The sequence below is a fragment of the Myotis daubentonii genome, chromosome 9 (genome assembly GCF_963259705.1).
Source record: "Myotis daubentonii chromosome 9, mMyoDau2.1, whole genome shotgun sequence".
Lineage (NCBI taxonomy): Eukaryota > Metazoa > Chordata > Mammalia > Chiroptera > Vespertilionidae > Myotis > Myotis daubentonii.
This window is the reverse complement of record NC_081848.1, coordinates 70,526,615-70,545,063: the sequence shown is the minus strand read 5'-3', so window position 1 is coordinate 70,545,063 and position 18,449 is coordinate 70,526,615. Positions and strand designations below refer to the sequence as shown.

General features: G+C 49.2%; 1 protein-coding gene across 4 annotated transcripts in view; it reads left to right on the top strand.

Annotated features, from left to right (window-relative positions):
• Nucleotides 1-18,449, top strand: part of PRDM11 (PR/SET domain 11) — an 88,511-nt gene that overhangs the window by 46,126 nt on the left and 23,936 nt on the right. For 3 of the 4 annotated variants that reach the window (XM_059709584.1, XM_059709586.1, XM_059709585.1), the window contains exon 5: nucleotides 12,711-12,778. In XM_059709584.1, coding sequence (XP_059565567.1) covers nucleotides 12,711-12,778 — 68 coding nt within the window. Of the gene's footprint in view, nucleotides 1-12,710; nucleotides 12,779-16,390; nucleotides 16,813-18,449 lie in introns of all 4 variants that reach the window. The other variant, XM_059709587.1, reaches the window with a different exon arrangement.

Sequence of the window (18,449 nt, the reverse complement as noted above, 5' to 3'; positions counted from 1 at the left end):
TGGGCAGCTGCCAGCACGTTCTGTCCGTAATATGAGAAGTCCCAGGTAGGTCAGCCCCTATGGGTACTGACTCCGGACGAGAGACTTCCCGGAGGTCCTCGTAAGGAAGATGCTGTGTGGTGGGTTTGCTCACCTGCTGTCATGTCAGTCAGCCTCTCTGCCGGCCAGACTCCTACTGTCCTGGGGGACGCAGACGTGAAATGGTGTTGCCGCGTTTTCCATTCCAGCTTCTATCGTAAAGTGGGGATTTGTTTTAAAACCTGAAATTGGATGTGCAAAGGTTCACGGCAGGGCCTCTGAAAACCTCTAAGGAACTGGGATCGATGGAAGTGTAGGCAGACACTTATGATGTCGTGAGATGTCAGTGCCAAGGGGCATTTTTTTTTACCAAGTGTGGGGAGCCCGGAGAAGGGAGGAACAATGGGCTTGTCTGGGAAGAAGAGAAGGGACAAATGAGGCAGCTGGGGCATGTATGGGTGCACCGGCGTGAACAGGTGCTTTTCATGCTTGTGGGTTAATTGCTACGAACTCTTTATTTTGGAAATGTCCAAGCCTGTAGAAGAGTGATAGTATAATGAATACCACACACCCTGTGATATCGGCGCTTTGGAAGAGTTTAGGCCACTTGTTTGCAGAATGTTCCACAGTTTCGATTGTTTCCTCGTGATCCTCATTCAGGTTATAGTTTTTTGGTTCAGACATTGTGTCTTTCTAATTGTGGACGGCAGAAGGCACAGATGTCTGTCTTTTACCAGATGGTTTTATCAACGATTAATGATTCTTGCTTGTATCAATTATTATTCATAGTTTAAAATGATTTTTAACTATTCCTCCTACCTTTATTACTTGACTGCTCAGTTTGGCCAGTGTGGCTCAGTTGGTTGGAGCATCATGCTGTACACTGAAAGGTTGAGCGTTTGATTCCTGGTCAAGGTTGTGGGTTTGATCCACTGTTTGGCCACGTGTGGGAGGGAGGCAACCAATTGGCGTTTCTCTCTCGTGTTGATGTTTCTTTCTCTCGCTCCCCTCTCTCTAAAAATCAGTGATTTTAAAAAAATTTTTTTAAGTGCTCAAATTCACCCCCACCCCCTCCCCCATTTACAATTTATTTTTAGTATCAGTATGGACTCATGAATTCTTCTCTTCCATGTGTTCTAGTCTGTTACTGTCATTTTTTTTTTTTATGTTTAAATGGCTCTAGATCTGACCAGTGTGCACTTGTTCACACTGGCTGCTTCTTATTGTTTTAGCACTTCCTTACTTTCTGATGCAAAAAGGTGTTCCAGCCATCTCTCTTAGGAGCTCTGATTCATTTTAGTGGGTATTGGTGTTTAGAAACCAGGATCTCCAAGTGGTAGGTGTGCACATTGTGACTGGGGTTTCCTTGCCTCTAGGCCTGACCTGGATTTTGAGGGATGAGTTGAAATGAGTGGCCTACAGAGTCAGGAATTGAGGGAACACACATTGCAAGCTGCGGGCACAGTATGTACAAAGGCCCAGGGGCACAGATATAATGTTGAGGTTGGGGAAGTAACAGGAAATAGCAGAAGTAGAGTGTGCTTAGAAGGAAAAGTGAAAGAAAATGCCAGAAAAAAAGTCACTTTCCTCCTGTTCTAGGATGTTATGGACCTTAAGGTACTCTTGATTCAATAGCAGTTCTTTCCAGGAGTAAAAATATGTACCTGGATCCTAAGATTCCTCTTAACACCAGAAATATTTAATGAGCTCGGCTTGTATAATTATTTTATAAATACTGGTAGTTTGGTTTTTGGATCATAAATAAAACCAAAGATTCCCCCCAAAATATAAAATGCTATTGAACCAGTCTGTGATTCTCAAAGTCTTTCCAGTGGAACCAAAGTAGACCATGAAAAGCTATGCTGAGCGGCCCAGTATTTCCCTATGACCCAGTTCCTACTTGACCTTCTTCATTCCTTGTCTCCCGAGCACCTCTACAGCAGTGCTGTCCCTCACTTGTGTTGTGTTCAGGTGACTTTTAATGTTCATGGGGTCCCAACATTACATTCATTTTATTCTAATGTTACTTCAAAAGGTGTACACCTAAAGCTAGAGAGAAACAACACATCTTACAGCTTTTAAACAACGATAAAACCAAGACAGATTTACAAACATATAATGAACAAGAACTACACAAACCAACAGAACTCAAATTAAGAGAGTCAGCTTACTGTGTTGGATGATGTTCTCCTGGGACTAGGCTGGCCATGGTAGTGACGACAGAGACAGATTGTTTGGCCTTTGGCATGCCTATGCGCCTGTGGGTATCTGTATTTTCTTTGTCTCTTTGAAACACTGGGAAATCGTTTATTAGTGCAATGGCCATGATGTGTCTTGGTCTTTTCTTTGCCCAAATGCATCATGTACATGTTAAGTTTGCATCGGTTCTTTCTTCACAGGCTAATGTTAAGCAGTAATAACTGGTGTTGTACAGTCAGCTGCCACTGTGTAACAAGCCACCTCCAAATTCAGTGGCATGGAACAGGAGTCAGCCAGCTTTTTGTGTAAAGGGCCAGATAGTCAATGTTTTAGGCTTTGTGGACCATGCAGTGTATGTCACAACTACGCAATTCTGCCATGGTGGTGTGAGAGCAGCCACAGGTGGGGCAGGTTCTAGTGCAACTTCATTGATGGGTACTGAAATTGGAGTTCCAAATAATCTTCACACGATGAAAGTGCCTTCTTTTGATTTATTTTTAACCATTTGGAAATGTACAAACTATTCTTAGCTGGTGGGCTGTACAAAAGCAGGTGGCGGGCTGGATTTAGCCTGCAGGCCATAGTTTGCTGACCCCAGTGTAGAACAACAATCATTACTCCTGCCCATGTATGTGACGTTGACTCGCTCGGTGGACTTAGCTGGGCGTGGCTGGGCTGCTCTGCCTCCGGTTTCAGTCCAGGGAGTGTGGCTCCTCCTGGTGGAGCCAGGTGTGCTCCACGTGCGCTGGTTCTGGACTCATATCATTGAGGTATTCATATCTGGGGCTGGAGATTAGGCGCTTGCGCTTTGAAGCCCTGGCCCCATGATTAGCTGGGTAGCCCTGGACAAGTCACCTGGCTCCCTGGGAAAACGCTTCTGGCAAAGGCAGAGGCCCTGGAGGGCAAGCCCATCCTCACAAGCACATTTCAAGTCTTTGCTTGCATCATGTGTGTTAACATCCCATTGGCCAAACAAATAATCTGGCTGAGTCCAAGGTCAAGGGGCAAACTACTGCAGAGTCATCCATCCGGCCAAGGGTGATAGGGAGGGGCAAGAACTGGGGCCAAGAATTCAGTCTACCACAAGTGCCAACTCAGTCACAGCACAATACTTTTGTGTGGATGGAAGTCTCGTGGTTAGTCCCTTATGTTGATATTTTTAAATGAAAACATTGAATGAAAAATTCTTAGAACTTTCAGATCTTGAGACTATATCCAAAGACCCTACGTTGAGAAACAACAATTTCTAATAAACTTCCTAGCTTTAATCATAGGGAATTTGGGGTTTTCTCGTGTCTAAAAGTTCCTCCAGTAGAGGTCTTGTCTGATCTACACCCCTGGAGCCTATTTCAGAACCCCTAAACCTTGGTTGATCCTCAACAAGTGCTAGGTCGGGTTGTTGCATGATGATAACACAATAGCAACAATAGCTGCCATTTATTGGGCATTAAGAGATTTGTCTGTCTTTTTTAAAAATATATATTTTATTGATTTTAGAGAGGAAAGGAGAGTGGGGAGAAAGAAACATCAATGATGAGAGACAATCATTGATTGGCTGCATCCTGCACGTCCCCGACTGGGGATCGAGCCCGCAACCCAGGCATGTGTCCTTGGCTGGAATCGAACCCGGGACTCCTCAGTCCACAGGCTGACGACGCTCTATCCATTGAGCCAAACAAGCTAGGGCAGATTTGTGTGTCTTAACTCTACATCCTCACAAGCATACTATGAGTTAGGTACTATTGTGTTCCTGGTACAGATTGGGAAACTGAGGCTTAAAGAGCCAGGTGACTTGTCCAGGGCTACCCAGCTAATCGAGGGGCCAGGACTTCAAACCAAAGCTCAAGCTCCTAATCTCCAGCCCCAGATATGAATATCTCAATGAACTTGGTCCCCCGACTCATGTGGGAACCTCCTGTTTCTCTAGAGAATACTTTTCAGGACGAAGATATCAGATTGTTTTTTTTTCTTATCTGATTGCTGCTGGTTGAATATGTGGCAGATTTAATTTTTTTAGCAGCTTTATCGAGATATAAGTCACATACCATACAATTCACCTATTTAAAGTGTATAATTCAGTGGTCTTTAATATATTCATATATATGCAACCATCTTCTTAAGAAGAAATGCTGTCTTTTAGCTGTCACCCCATCTCTTATCCCCCCTCCCGCCCAGCCCTAGGCAACCACTAATGTACTTTCTGTCTGTATAGATTTCTTTGTGCTGTGCATTTCATATGAATGAGATCATACAGTATATAGTCTTTTGTGACTGGCTTCTGTCACTTAGCTTAATGTTTTCAAGGTTGTAACATGTATCATTTTTTCTGGCCAAATAATATTCCATTTCATAGAAATACTTTTTTTTTTATCCATTCACCAGTTGATGGACAGTTGGATTGTTTTCACTTGTTAGCTGTAATGAGTAATGCTCCTATAAACACTTGTGTACAGGTTTCTTTGTGGGCTTATGTTTTTATTTCTCTTGGGTACATACCAAGGAGTGGGATTGCTGGGTCACGTGGTAACTCTGTGTTTAATCATTTGAGGAACGGCCACACTGTTTTCCAGAGTATCTGGACCATTTTACATTCCTACCAATAATATATGAGGGCTCTGATTTCTCTACATCCTTGCTGACATATGTGGTAATTTGACTTTTTAATTCTAGCCATCCCAGCCTGCCCATGGACAGCAGGTTAGGGACCTAGATCTGAATCATCTCAGAGGCGTCCCTACAGCTTAAGTGTTCCTGTTTCTGGGTGTAGCAGATGCCAGAGTTCAAGTTCAAATTCTTTATCTCTCTGCCTCTCTGTTTGCTGGACTGGGAAGTAGCTGGAGAACAGAAGTGATGCTGTCTGCCTCCTGGGGTTCTGGGAGGAGCATCTGAGATGTGAGGCACGAAAGCACTTTGTCAACCATGAATGGCTTCACAAATCATTTTTGTGAACGCTCTGCTCTAAGACAAGGTGTAGGGCTGAAAATCAAAACGCTTTATGGGTTTGATGGATTCCTGGAAAGTTGCAAGCAAATCAGGTTTTTGAAAATCCAATCTCCGCAGCATTCGGTTATGTCATCATTTAGGAGAGGCCAACAGTGAATCCTCGATTGCGGCAGACATTCTGTGGCAAAGCAGAATATTCCTCCCTATTAAATGCATGTTCACACAGCAAATTTGCTCAAACCAGAGGAGAAGATGGGAGTTCACAGAGGATTCCAGGACCTTTCTGGTTGATTCTGACAAGGTCATTCGGGGGAGCTTGTGGGTAGCATCCCTCACTCCGCAAAGTGCTTAAGAGCACGGGCTATCCTGGCAGAGACCTGAGTATGAACTCCAGTTTCCCCATGCATTTCCTTTGTGGTCTCAGGCAAGTTACCTAGCAACCCTGAGCCTCAGTTTCCTAATCTATAAAATGGGGATGATAATAGTAGCTACTGCATAGAGTTGTGAGAATTTATGAGACAGAGTACTTGGCACCATGGAATTGCTCTATGAATGGCAGCTGTTGATGTTTTAGTATTGATGCCTTTATTAAATAATACCATGGTCAGGATGAACATTATGGCTCACATGGACCATGCTTGACCCAGGGGGCTGAAACTCATGCTTTCATGTTATTTTCTGAGGATCTTAGTGTTTGATGACTTTTAGAGGTCGTTTAGGACAGATTTGCACTCAGTGGAGAAATCTTTCCTTCAGCCTCAGACAGAGGGTCACCCAGCTACTGCTTAAATTCCTCTGGTAACAAGGAGCTCACCACCTCACACCACCAGCATCTTCCAAGTGCATGCTGGTCCTGGTCCTGCCTCCCCAGTGTGGCAGTCCTTCCTACACTGATGATGGCTCTTCTTTCTCTGGCCTCTTCTTCTCTAGGCTAAGGGATCCCATTACCATGCTGACCATCCTTCTCTGATCAGGTCCAGGTTGTGAAAGTCCTTCTCGCATCTCAGTTCTCGGAGCATGGGCTGGTCTCAGAATTGCCAGGCTCAGAGGGTCCAAGGAGTTGAACTCCAAGGATAATAAAAGGGAGGACTCTGGGAAACCAGGCTTCTGGGGGCTTGGTCCCAAGCATCTGGCCCTGGGTGGCCAGGATCATCTCAATCCAGGACTGGAGGACCATATCCTGATCTCCATTTAGGGTAGCCTGGGCTCATCCCTGACAAATGACATGGTCTACATGCCCTGTGTGATCCTGCCAGTCGCTGCTCCCTTTGCCTAGAACACCCTGGCTCTCCTCTTCTTCAAGATCTCAGCTTAGCCCTAGCTGGTTTGGCTCAGTGGATAGAGTGTTGGCCTGTGGACTGAAGGGTCCTGGGTTCGATTCCAGTCATGGGCACATGCCTGGGTTTCAGGTTCAATCCCCAGTAGGGGGTGTGCAGGAGACAGCCAATCAGTGATTGTCTCTCATCATTGATGTTTCTATCTCTCTCCCTGTCCCTTCCTCTATGAAATCAATAAAAATATATTTAAGAATATTTTAGGGAAATAAAAGGACCTCAGCTTAGATTCCACATCCCCAAGAAGGTCCTCAACTGACTCCCAGGTACAGGGCTGCAGCTTAGAGTTCCCATATTCCACAGAATTCCTCACCACAGTACTGACCAGGTGATATCACAGTGTATCCCCCTGGACTGTGAGTTTTGTGAGAGCAAAGACCTTCTCTGCCTGGATTACCATTTCATCCTAAGATCCGTGGCTGCTTCCTCAGTGATATTTATTGAATGAATGAGTGCTTAATTTGAGAAAAATCCTGCTTGGTGGGAAAGATAAGCCAACAAACATCCTTCAGTTAATCTCCGGATCTGAACCCAACAACAGAGGTCGTAGGCAGCTCCCAGGTCCCACACAACTCCCACCCAGGCCTCTCTGCCAGTTGACACTGCAAAAAAGGCTGCTTACAACATCCCAATATTGAGCTACAGAAATCCCATCGCTCAGAATTAATCATAACTAACATTCGTTCCCTTCACTAATAATCACTATCTTGATCATAGTGCTAATAGTAATCATTTGTTGAGTGCCTTCTACATCAGTCATTACAGCAGTGCTGTGAGGTTGGCTTTTAGTCCATTTTATAGATAATGAAACTGAGGCATGGCCAGTGAAGCCACCTGCCCAAGGCCGCTCACCTGTAAGTGGCGGGGGGGGGGGGGGGGGAGGGCTGAGGTTCTAGCCAGTTCCTCTGGCTCTATGGCTTGTATCACCCATACAAGGTATTCCTGCACTTGGCTTCCAGGTCTATAGATGCTTAGCATTTGCCCCTAGGGGAGAGAGGAGTAATCAGAAAATGATGGTGGATAGGGATAAAGGATGGGGTTCTATGAGATTCTAGGAGAGGGTCCTTGAAGACTGGGGCATTGTCTGGAGAGACTGCTGGGGAGGGGAACTGAGCTGCATATTTTCTCTTGTTGTCTGAGAGTTTTAAACCACAAGGTAGTATCCTATATAATAAAAGGGTAATATGCAAATTGACCCTAACAGCAGAATGACTGGTCGCTATGACACGCACTGACCACCAGGGGCAGACACTCAATGCAGGAGCTGCCCCTTGGCGGTCAGTGCACTCCAACAGGGGGAGCTCTGCTTAGCCACAAGCCTCTCCCTGGGAATGCTAAGGATGTCCAACTGCGGCTTAGGCAGGGAGCAGGCCTAAGCCAGCAATTGGACATCCCCTGAAGGCTCCCAGGCTGTCAGAGGGATGTCTAACTGCCAGCTTAAGCCCAGTCCCCCAGGGAGTGGGCCTAAGCTGGCAGGTGGACATCCCCCAAGGGGTTCCGGACTGTGAGAGGGCACAGGCAGGGCTGAGGCCCCCCCCCCCAAGTGCACGAATTTTCATGCACTGGGTCTCTAGTCCTATATAATAAAAGCCTAATATGTTAAGTGTCTTGTCGGCCGATCGGCCGGTCTACCAATCAAAGTGCAATATGCTAATGGTATGCGAAGGCCGCTCAACCACTTGCTATGATGTGCACTGACCACCAGGGGGTAGATTCTCTAACCAGGGTTAGCTTGCCTCTGGGGTCTGGCTGATCAGGACTGAGCAAGATGGGCCAGACATGCCCTGGAACTCTCCCCCTGTCCCTCCCCAGCTGGCCAACCTCCCACATCTCTCCCCGGCCCCAATCATGCATCGGTGGGATCCCTCAGCTTGGCCCGTGCCCGCTCTCAATCTGGGACCCCTCAGGGGATTTCAGAATGCTGGTTTCAGCCTGATCCCGCAAGCCAGGCTGAGGGACCCCACGGTGCATGAATTCATGCACCAGATCTCTAGTGGTCTCATAAATAGACAAAGCAAAAGCCTCATCGCCCTCATCTCTTTCCTTCAATCCAGAGGTAGAGTTGAGAGTTTGAAATATATCTTCCAGCCATTCAATGCACATATCAACAGAGGCATAACAGGGTACTGATAAAGGCTTAACAACCTGCCAGTGAGGTTATATGTCCCAATTTCCTGGGTTTACATAAATGCTCCCACCATGGCTGATTTCAAGCTGCCAAGATAGAGGCATTGCATGAGTAGGGGGAAGAGAAATACAATGGCAACTATTACATAGTAATAGTATTTCTATTGTGTAGGTACAGTAGATGCCAATATCTTCAAGAACATATATCATAGTAAAATGTAGGAAAATTATTAGGGAAGTGCTAAGCTTTGAGAGTTTACTACCTTTTAAAAATATGACTTTCTGAATTGTAAGTGTAGATAGTTTAATTTTATAATGGCTGGGTTTAACGACTGGTTCGTGAAACTCTGGAATATTTTGCAGTCGTCTCTCATAGGCAGTACAAGCCAGCTCCAGCTCAACACTCATTTCCTTTTTACTAAAATAGTAACATTCTTCAAATTTTTTTCTTTAACTTGCTTTTTATTTACAAGATTCTTTACCCAATAATTCATTCACTCAACCAATTCTCTACCAGGTGCCATGTGCCCTCATGAACGCAGTCACCGTGCGCTTTGCCTTCATTAGCTTATGGTCTAGTGAGGGAGACAGTTTGTTACCAAATTGATAAGTAGATAAACACCATCAATAAAAAAATGCACCTTGTAAGTAGGTCTCTAACAAGATGTAACAGGACGATGTCATAGTAAAAACGCTGAGTCCGTAGGTGTATGGAGGTCAGGGTGTGGCAGGGTGGAAACTCCTTTCAGTTCAGGCCAGGAGGAGCTTCTAGATGACAGGAACTGAGACCCAAAGGATGAGAAGGGACCAGCCACGCAAAGTTTAGTGGGAAAAGGGGGCAGAGGATATGTTCCTTGGAACCATTTTTGTGAACTTTACAGACACACAGAACAGTTCTGTTTATTGCTCTTAGAACAGTCCTTGTAGAGTGAAAATGGGGAGGCTCCCTACCAGCTTCAGAGTGGGGATTACCCTTGAGGGGAGGGAGAGAAGGAGAATGAGTTAGAGGCAGTGATGGTCTTCAACCACATCTTGGTATTTTCTTAAAGCGAGAGGAGGGAGAGGTCTGGGACAAATTTGGGTGGTGGTAATTTTCCTTGGCTCTAGCTGGTGGGTACCAGGCTATCAGCTGCATTATTCTTTATAATTTCTGATGCATGAAATATTTCATGATTATTATTGTTTTAAGAATGGGGGGAAAGAGGTGGTAGGCAGCAGACCCAACCAGTGTAAAGGTTCACTCTCAGATCATCGTGGCAGCAGCAGAAAAGTAAAGGGAGAAGAGGCTCGAGAGAAGCTGAGGAGGCAGCCAGGGACCAAGTCAACTGGGTCTTGAAGGCTATGACCCTAAGTTCGAGTTTTATTGTAGGTGCAGTGGATGCCACATTGAGCTGGAGAGAGACATGTCTGATTTATATCGATAAATGATTCCTCTGGCTGCTTTGAGGAGAATCGGTGGAGAGTTAAGAATGGCATCAGGGAGGTTATCTAGGATCTCTTGCAGTTGTCTAGATAAGAGCTGGTGATGGCTTAGACCAGGGGGAAGCAGGAAGCTGTGGAGAGGAACATTTTTGAAACCTGATTTGAAGGACTTGCTGAGGGATTAGATATTGGGGGTGGGGGAGCAGGATTGAGAGGGAGGGATGAAGGGCAACTTTCTTTTAAAAAAACACACACACAATTTTATTAAGATACTAGAGGTCTGGTGCACGGATTCATGCACCAGTGGGTCCCTTAGCCTGGCCTGTGCCCTCTCACAATCTGGGACCCCTCAGGGGATGTCGGACTGCTGGTTCCTGCCCAATTCCCATAGGCCAGGCTGAGGGACCCCATCGGTGCATGAATCCGTGCACCAGGCCTCTAGTATGCATATAAGATGTTTCATTAATTTCTTTCCCCCTTTCCCCTCCCCCCTTCCCTCTGAGATTCATCAGTCTGTTCCATGTTTCCATGCCTGTGCATTGAGCATCTGCCCCTGGTGGTCAGTGTGCGTCATAGATACGGGTCAAACGGTCGCTTGGGCTTTTATTTTTATAGATTCTAGACCTCGTGAGGTGGCTCTGCTCCACTGAGTCCTCAGAGAACCAAGCTTGATCTAGCTCATCACTCTCTCTATGCCTGGATTATCCTCACAGTTCAAGTTGGTAGCTAGAGCTCCAGCTATCACATCTGCACTCTAGGCAGCAGGATGGTAGAAGGGCCTGCATCAGTGTCTTTTGAAGAAGTTTTCAGGACGCTGACACATGACACTTTCACTTACATTCTATTGGCCAGACCTTAGCTAGAGAAGAAGCCAAAAAATGTATTCTGTTATTACAGGTAGCCAGGTGCCCCGCTGTAATTCTGGGGGTTTGTTACAATGGGGATAATCAGCAGTCACGGGCTTATGATCCCCTCAAAGAAATAAAGGAAGGAGAACATCCATTAAAGAGATCAAGACAGTGGGTTTTTGTTTGTTTGTTCATTTGAAAAACTTTGCTCTTAGAAAGACATCTGTAAGAGAATGAATAAACAAGCCACAGACTAGATAAAAATGTTTGTAAATCATATATCTGATAAATGACCTGATTCCAAAATATGTATTTTAGAAAGAGAGAGGAAGAGAGAGAAAGAGAGAAATACATCTATTTGTTGTTCTACTTGTTTATATATTCATCGTTTGATTCTTTTATGTGCCCGGACTAGGGATCAAACCCACAACCTTGGTGTATCGGGATGATACTCTAACCAACTGAGCTACCCAGCCTGGACCCAACGTATATTTTTTAAAATTCTCAAAACTCAACAATAAGAAAAAAACCCACAATTTAAAAAATGGGGAAAAAAATCTGAACAGACACTTCTCCAAAACAGATACGCAGCTGACAAATATGAGATTACAGAGGCCATAAGGAAACTGTTGGAGGTGATGGATATGTTTGTTTTCTTGACTGTGATAATGGATGCATACGTTTGTGAGGACTTATCAAATGGTACATTATATGTCAATTACACTTCAATAAGGCTGTTAGAATAGGAAAAAGAAGGAACATGACACGAAACAAAAAGGCAGAGTAAGAAAAGATGGATGTGAAATAAAAACAATTAAAAATTCTGAGAATGAAAAATATTCATTGCATTGAAAGTACTCATTGAAAAGGGAAGGAAAGAAAGGAAGAAACTCTATAGATGGACAACCTCTGGACTGGGTGCAGTTAAAGAGAACATTAGTGAATTGGGAGAGAGGTTGAGAAATTTTCCCAAAGTATTGTCCAGAAAGAGAAAAACATGAAAGGGCAGTTAAAAGACATGGGGAATAGATGGAACTACTCCAAAATATGTTCAATAGAAATTATTCAATAGGAGACTGGAGAAAATGATTGAGAAGCTATACTCAAAAGCATAACAGCTGAGAATTTTTCAGAATTAAAGAAAGAGATATAAGTCCTAATCAGATAATGTGCTTGCTCATCAAGTAATGCGCACATTTTATAAAAGTGAACCTCCACTTCAGGACCACATGGTGAAAGTACAGAAAATCAAGAATGAGGAGAAAGTCTCAGAATGCACCATAGACAGGTTATCCTCAAAAGAACCTTAGACTAAGAGTGGGCTGCTGAAGAGCCCATGGCAGCCTTCTTGACAGCCTTCAGAAGCGCTGAAAAAGAATAAAACTTCATCTGCTTAAAATTGCCTACCCAGCTGAACTCAGGAATGATGATGAAAGAATGACAGTTTTACAGAAGGTAAAGGGGCCCAGCCCAAACCCCCAGGCTCTTGAACATTCAGAGATTTGGGAGAGGAGGAGCCCTCTCAAACCACATATGTCTAGTCCTCCAGGGAAAGCCTCTGTCTCCCACAGGAACGCGAGAGAGAGAGAGAGAGAGAGAGAGAGAGAGAGAGAGAGAGAGAGAGATGAATTTTACTGCTGCTGGCTCAGGCCTGGGTTTCAGCCCTGCAGCAGTGGGGGCGCTGTGGCGGGAGGGCAAAAGGAAGTTTCTGCATGGTAGCAGATGGAGCCAGGCCCTGGGCCCTGGTTTTGGGAGGAGCCCAAGAATATGAGAGCCCCCTGTAGAATGGCCCATTCTAGACTCCTTCTCTGTCTTCCAGATTGTGGACAAGAACAACCGCTACAAGTCCATAGACGGGTCAGACGAGACTAAAGCCAACTGGATGAGGTGAGTCCTGCTCTCTGCTAACTTCCCGGGAGACTTGCCTGGACTCTGGAAAGAGACGGGGGAGATGCTGGGCCTCTGGGGTTTCCAGTGGTGGGGACCCCCAAAGGCACCGGGACTGCTGTTTGCAGGGTTTGAGATGTGTCTAGCTCTAGGCAACCCTCTAGCTCCCCCAGTCTTCTTCCATCAGGGGGCTCTGGAGGAGGCCTGTGGCCAGACAGGTGGGATACAGGGACCCCTAGAGATGGGGTCTGGCGTACCCAGGCCCCTGGCTCCTGTCCGCATTCCCTTCACCCAGGGCTGCTCCGCCTCTCGCAGGGCAGATCCTGCTGGAGTGGTGCCGGACTCACCCAGGGCAGCCACCGCGGTTGTCTCAGTGGCTCCATGGAGAAGGAGGCTTCCGGCAGTTTTCAGTGGTGCTTGAAGCCCAGGCATGAGTACTTCCAAGAGTGGTTTTACTGTGGTCTGGTGTTTGGGACAGAAGTTTGCGCCAGAAGGATCCTTTATGGCCAGCCAAGGAGAGCAGGCGACTGGCCAGGGTCGCCCAGAGGCGGCTGAGCTGAGCTGGAACTCTGAAGGCTCCCCTTTTGGTTCTGTGCTGCTGGTCTGTGCCGTGTGCCAGGGCCCCACCCGCGGGGTCTGTGGGAGGGTGTGGGAGGTCCGACTTGCCTTGTTGCCCTTTTGGTGGCCTCTCTCTGGGACTTGGGAGTGGTGATGGAGGTTTGGATCTGGGTTGGGAGGGAAGGGAGGCCTCGGATGGCTGGCCTCAGGCCACAGCCACACCATGGATGGGGCCCTCTGGGCATCTGTGCAGTTCTGTAACTCATGGAGACTGGGGGCTGAGAGTGTGCTTGGAGGAAGGGCAGTTAGGGACTTCCTAAGAGGAAGTTTGCTGTACTCAAACAATGAGACTTTCCAAGCAAATGAGGAGTAATTGGTTTGAGTTGGGGAGGGTGTGACATTGTCTCCGGTTCCCTCTCTGTGGCTTCTCTGTGCCCCTGTGCTCCCACCTGAGCCTCAGCCACGCCCTGAAAGTGGCTCCAGGAAGGCAACCCACCCTCCTGACTTCCTTCTCCCCGACCGCTGGGTGCAGTCAGCTCTGCACATGCAACTTACCGCCCGTTCCTGAGCACCTACAGGGAGCCAGAGCCTGTACCAGGCACCCTGCCCTCCCAGGACACACCTTCCACCACGGAAACTGCTCTTTCTGAAACCATGTGCTGTGGGGCCCAGATGAAAGAGGAGGGGCCTTTGAACTGAGCCTTGGAAGGGGCCGGGTTTTTGTTTGAAGGCACGGTGAGCAAAGGCATAGCAGCGGGACCACACGTCTGCTGAGCCATCAGATGGCTGTGTGGCGCGGGCCCCTGGCCTGTGCTCCTGCCCCTGTTGCTGTAGGGGCTGTCGGCGAGCGAAGGAGAGTGTGTCTGAGACAGTCTGGTTCAGGCCTTCCTGCACCGTCACTTCAGACATTTTGTCGGGGGGAGCTGATTCTGTCCCACTTTCCCACCCTTCTCTGGCCTTGCAGCTGGGGAACGAGGCTTTACCACAATTCCAAAGCAGGGGTTCATCATCTGAGCTAAGTGAATGATCACCTGCCCCCCAGAGAGTCTGACTTACTTGGGCTGGGATGGAGCCCAGGGCACCGGTGTTCTTTAAAGCTCTCCATGGTAATTCTGATGCGCCACTAGTGTTGAGAACCACAGCTCTATACCAGTCTTCATGCTTCCTGGGTAAACTGAGGCCCAGAGCAAGGCAAGGTCATGTGGTCAGTGGCAGAACAAGGTCATGGGGTCAGTGGCTGACCCTGGACTTGTGGGCTAGTGTTCTTCCTGCTTGTGCACAGCAGCATGGCTTCCTGAGCCCTGTGGGCGGCTTCTGCCGCCGCTACCTTGCGGGGTGGGATCTGCCCTGTTTCTGCTCCAGGCCTCCTTCTGATCCAAGATACACCAGGGTAGTCACCGCTGTGGGGTCCTCATCGCATTGAAGGCTCCAGGAGTCGGTGGGGCTCGGTGTGTGGTCGTTGCCAGGGAGATGCCCCTCTGGTGGTAGTTGGAGGGGGAAGCCAGTTCATCCTGGGAGCTTCCTTCCCCCTTAGCGTGCAGCTGCCGTCTGTGCAGCTTTCCCGTTTGCAGACACCGTCAGGTGCACTGTCCCTGCCTCGGGTCTTCTGAGGATCTAATGGAGTTTCTTCAAACACGCAGTGGGCCGGGAGGAGAATGGGCACCCGCCTAGTGAGCGCTGCCTCTATGGCAGCCCTGTGCCAGGCGCTCTGCAGTCATGAAATCGGTGGGCTGTTTGGCCCCTGGGGTATTGGCAGTCCCTTCAGGCATGTTTGGCTGTCACAACTCTAGGGTGGATGCTGCTCAGTTCTCTTGGGCAGAAGCCACGGATGCTGATTAACCTCCTGTACCGCCCAGGGCGCCCCTCCCCCACTAACAAAGAAAATTTCTGCCCCAAATGCCAACAGCGTTGAGATGGAAACCCCCTGCATGCAATCCTTCTGGCGGCCCTGGGAGGTGGCACTGGATGCACCACCCTTGTTTTACAGAAACAGTTTGCAGAGGAGACTGGGCCTCTAGTCCCAGGTCTGTCCAAGGGCAAGGCCCGGCCTCAAGGGTCTTTGTGCTCCTGGCCTCTCGTTGAAGCTTCGGCAGCAGTCGGAGAAGTGAGTCGGTTCCAGGTCTCCCTCCATACCCCGAGTTCTTGTGTTGGATGGACCTTTTGGCACTAGTTAAAGGGCAGACAGAACCACACGGTGGAGACTGAGTTCAAAGCCAGAGCAGGTGCCAGGCCAGAAGGGGGAGGGGCCATGCTGTCCCCTTGCCCAGGGCCCCTGGCTGCTCTATGCAGATGGAAGCCAAGGTCACTCCTGGTCTCCATTGAAATGGAACTCGCCGTCCAGTGGGTGCCCGTGGGCTCCACACATCCTACCCATGAGCTGCCAGAAAGCCACAGGTGCCTGCATCCAAAAGGAGCAGCTGCCAGCCAGCGCTCCAGTGGGAGGGGCGTGGGGACCTAGTGGGGACTTGGGTGCAGGGGACGGGGCAGAGAGCCATGGGACAGAATAAGCTCTCTGTGACCGTACCCTAATTCCGAGCATCACCAGCAAGGCCACAGACCATGAAAGGCCTCTGTGAATAGTTTCCCTGTTTAATTATTCTTCCTGCCAGCCATGCATAGAAGCAGTGGCCTAATCCTAACCCCTATAGGCATCCTCTCTTCCTGTTCAGGGCTTTAGAGCTCTCGTACACCCCAGTGCCTTTGCCCCCTTGAAAGAATCCCCTCGGTTGGTGCGGTTGTTACTCCCTTTCCGGATGGGGAGAGTGGATTGGGAGGGGCTGAGTGACTGCTCTGGCGGCACAGCTGAGAGGTAAGGCCCGGAACCAGAGGTGGGCTCAGGCCAGCGCTCCCACCTGTGTGCGCCGTGTGGCTCCCCTCCTTCCGAGGAGTAGCGCGAGGACCTCTCGGTAGGAGGAGGGTGTAGTGATGGTGAGCTGGAGAGGGTGCCCAGGTGCCTCCTGGCTCCCCAGCTGGGGGCCGGCATTAGGAAGGAGGAGGACCGCCCACGCTGACAGTCATTTACCCAATTGTGCTTTGTGGGATATTGCACCCAAGGAATGTGGCACCCCTGGCCGATCGTAAGCGGAAGCCCAAGTTCTCCAAGGAGGAGCTGGACATTCTGGTCACTGAGGTGACCCACCATGAAGCTGTTCTCTTTGGGAGGGAGACCATGCGGCTGTCCCATGCCGACAGGGACAAGATCTGGGAAGGCATAGCTCGGAAAATCACCTCCGTGAGCCAGGTTCCCCGCTCCGTCAAGGACATTAAGCACAGATGGGATGACATGAAACGGAGGACCAAGGACAAGCTGGCCTTCATGCAGCAGTCCCTGTCAGGCCCCGGGGCCGGGGGCCGGGGCCCTACCATTGTGCTCACTGCCCACGAGCGGGCCATCGAGTCAGCGCTGCTCTCGGCCCGTTCCGGGCACAGCTTCCCCAGGGCAGAACTGGATGGCACCGACAGCCCTTCGACCAGCTGTGAGTACCACCGTCTCCCCTCCCCAGGCTCCTCCCGCCTGTGCCCTAGCCCCCTCCTTGGCGGTTTCCCACTCACTTGCCTACTCCTTCTCTCTTCTGTCCCCCTCTGATTCGCCCATCTTTCCATTCTTCCCTCCTCGTCCCACTCTGTCTTCTCCACCCCTTTCCGTTCATTCATTCTAGAATATTTCCTGAACACTGCGCCAGGAGTTGTGTATAAAATCTACACCGGTCCTGCTCTTGGGAAGTTCCTAGACTCGTGGGAATAGACAAACTTTAAGTAAATAATCGCACAAGGAAATTTGTAACAAGGGATCGAGGGACCAGCACTAGGAGTCCCGAGGGCTGACTTCATGGGTGCGTGACCCTTGTCATCACTTGTAACTGGGGCTCCGAGCTGAGTTAAATGCTCTGCTGTTCCCTTCCCAAAACTCATAATAGTTTTTGAACATGGCGCCCTGCGTTTTCATGTTGCACTTGGCCCTGCAAATGATGTAGCAGCCTGTCTGAGAGTAAGTGGGGTGGAACAGGCTCTCAATCAGGGGCTGGGGAGGGCTCCCAGGAGGGACAGTGCACTGAGATGCAAAGGGTGAGCAAGAGTTAACCAGGCCAATGACTGCGTGGGGCGCAGAGGGGAGGGGAGCGCCTCACAGGCGGAGAACAGCATGTACAAGGCCCCGCACCAGGAAGGCGCTTGGCACGTTCCAGGAACAGAGAAGAGCCAGGGAAGCCCAGTGGAGCAGGCGAGGGGGAGGGGGTGTGAGAGGAAGCCAGCCAAGTCTTCAGGGCCCAGGCCATGGAAAGATCAGCCCCCTCTCTGCCTGTTCCTAACGTCTCTATTTCTGTGTTATTTTCTGCCTTCTCCCACTTCTCTCTGCACTCTGCCTCTTGCTGCCCGCCCTGAGGCTCCCCCAGGATCCCTGCCTCTGTGCTCAGTGGGTCCCCTCTGAGTCCACACCACCCTCGTGTCCCTCCCGCCCTCCCCCCCCACCCCCCCAGCATGTGTTTCCCTCTCTCCCTTCTGCTTCCTGTGTCTCAGGACAGACTTTGACTCCAGGGGCTGGGTGCTGTGTCTCCTGGCCCAGCCCTGTGTGTTTCTAGCTGGGGCTCACCAGAAGGGGGCGCAATCGAGGCCCTTCTGTGCTGGAGCTGCACCCCCTTCAGTTCTTCAACTTAGAGTCGTAACTGGAGGCCATCTGGCCTCTGAGAGACGAGCAGGGCAGGAGAAGCGGGCCAGCCCACCGGAGGGCGGTTCACAGACCCGGCCTTCCCTTCCCAGGCCCCTTGCTGTTGGGATCTGCTAATTTCCTGTTTGGCTGGGGCTCCTGACAGGTGGCCGTTCAGACTCAGATTTTTAGGGCTGAGAAGGAACGTGGAGACGGAGTCTAACTTCCTCGTTTCCCAGATGAGGAGGCATCTGAGCTCCAGAGACAGGGGCTTCCCCAGAACCAGGACTCCAGCCCGGATCTGCCAGCTCCCTGGGTGTCAGTGTTTTGTTAAATTCCAGGACAATTCCATCCAATTATGAGAAAAAGAAGGGGCCCCGCACCCGTTCAGTTTGTTGCCTAAATCCTGCCCTGTTCACCCCTCTGTCTCCTCAAGAGGGAAGGTAATGAGGTTACCAAATGTGAACTGGG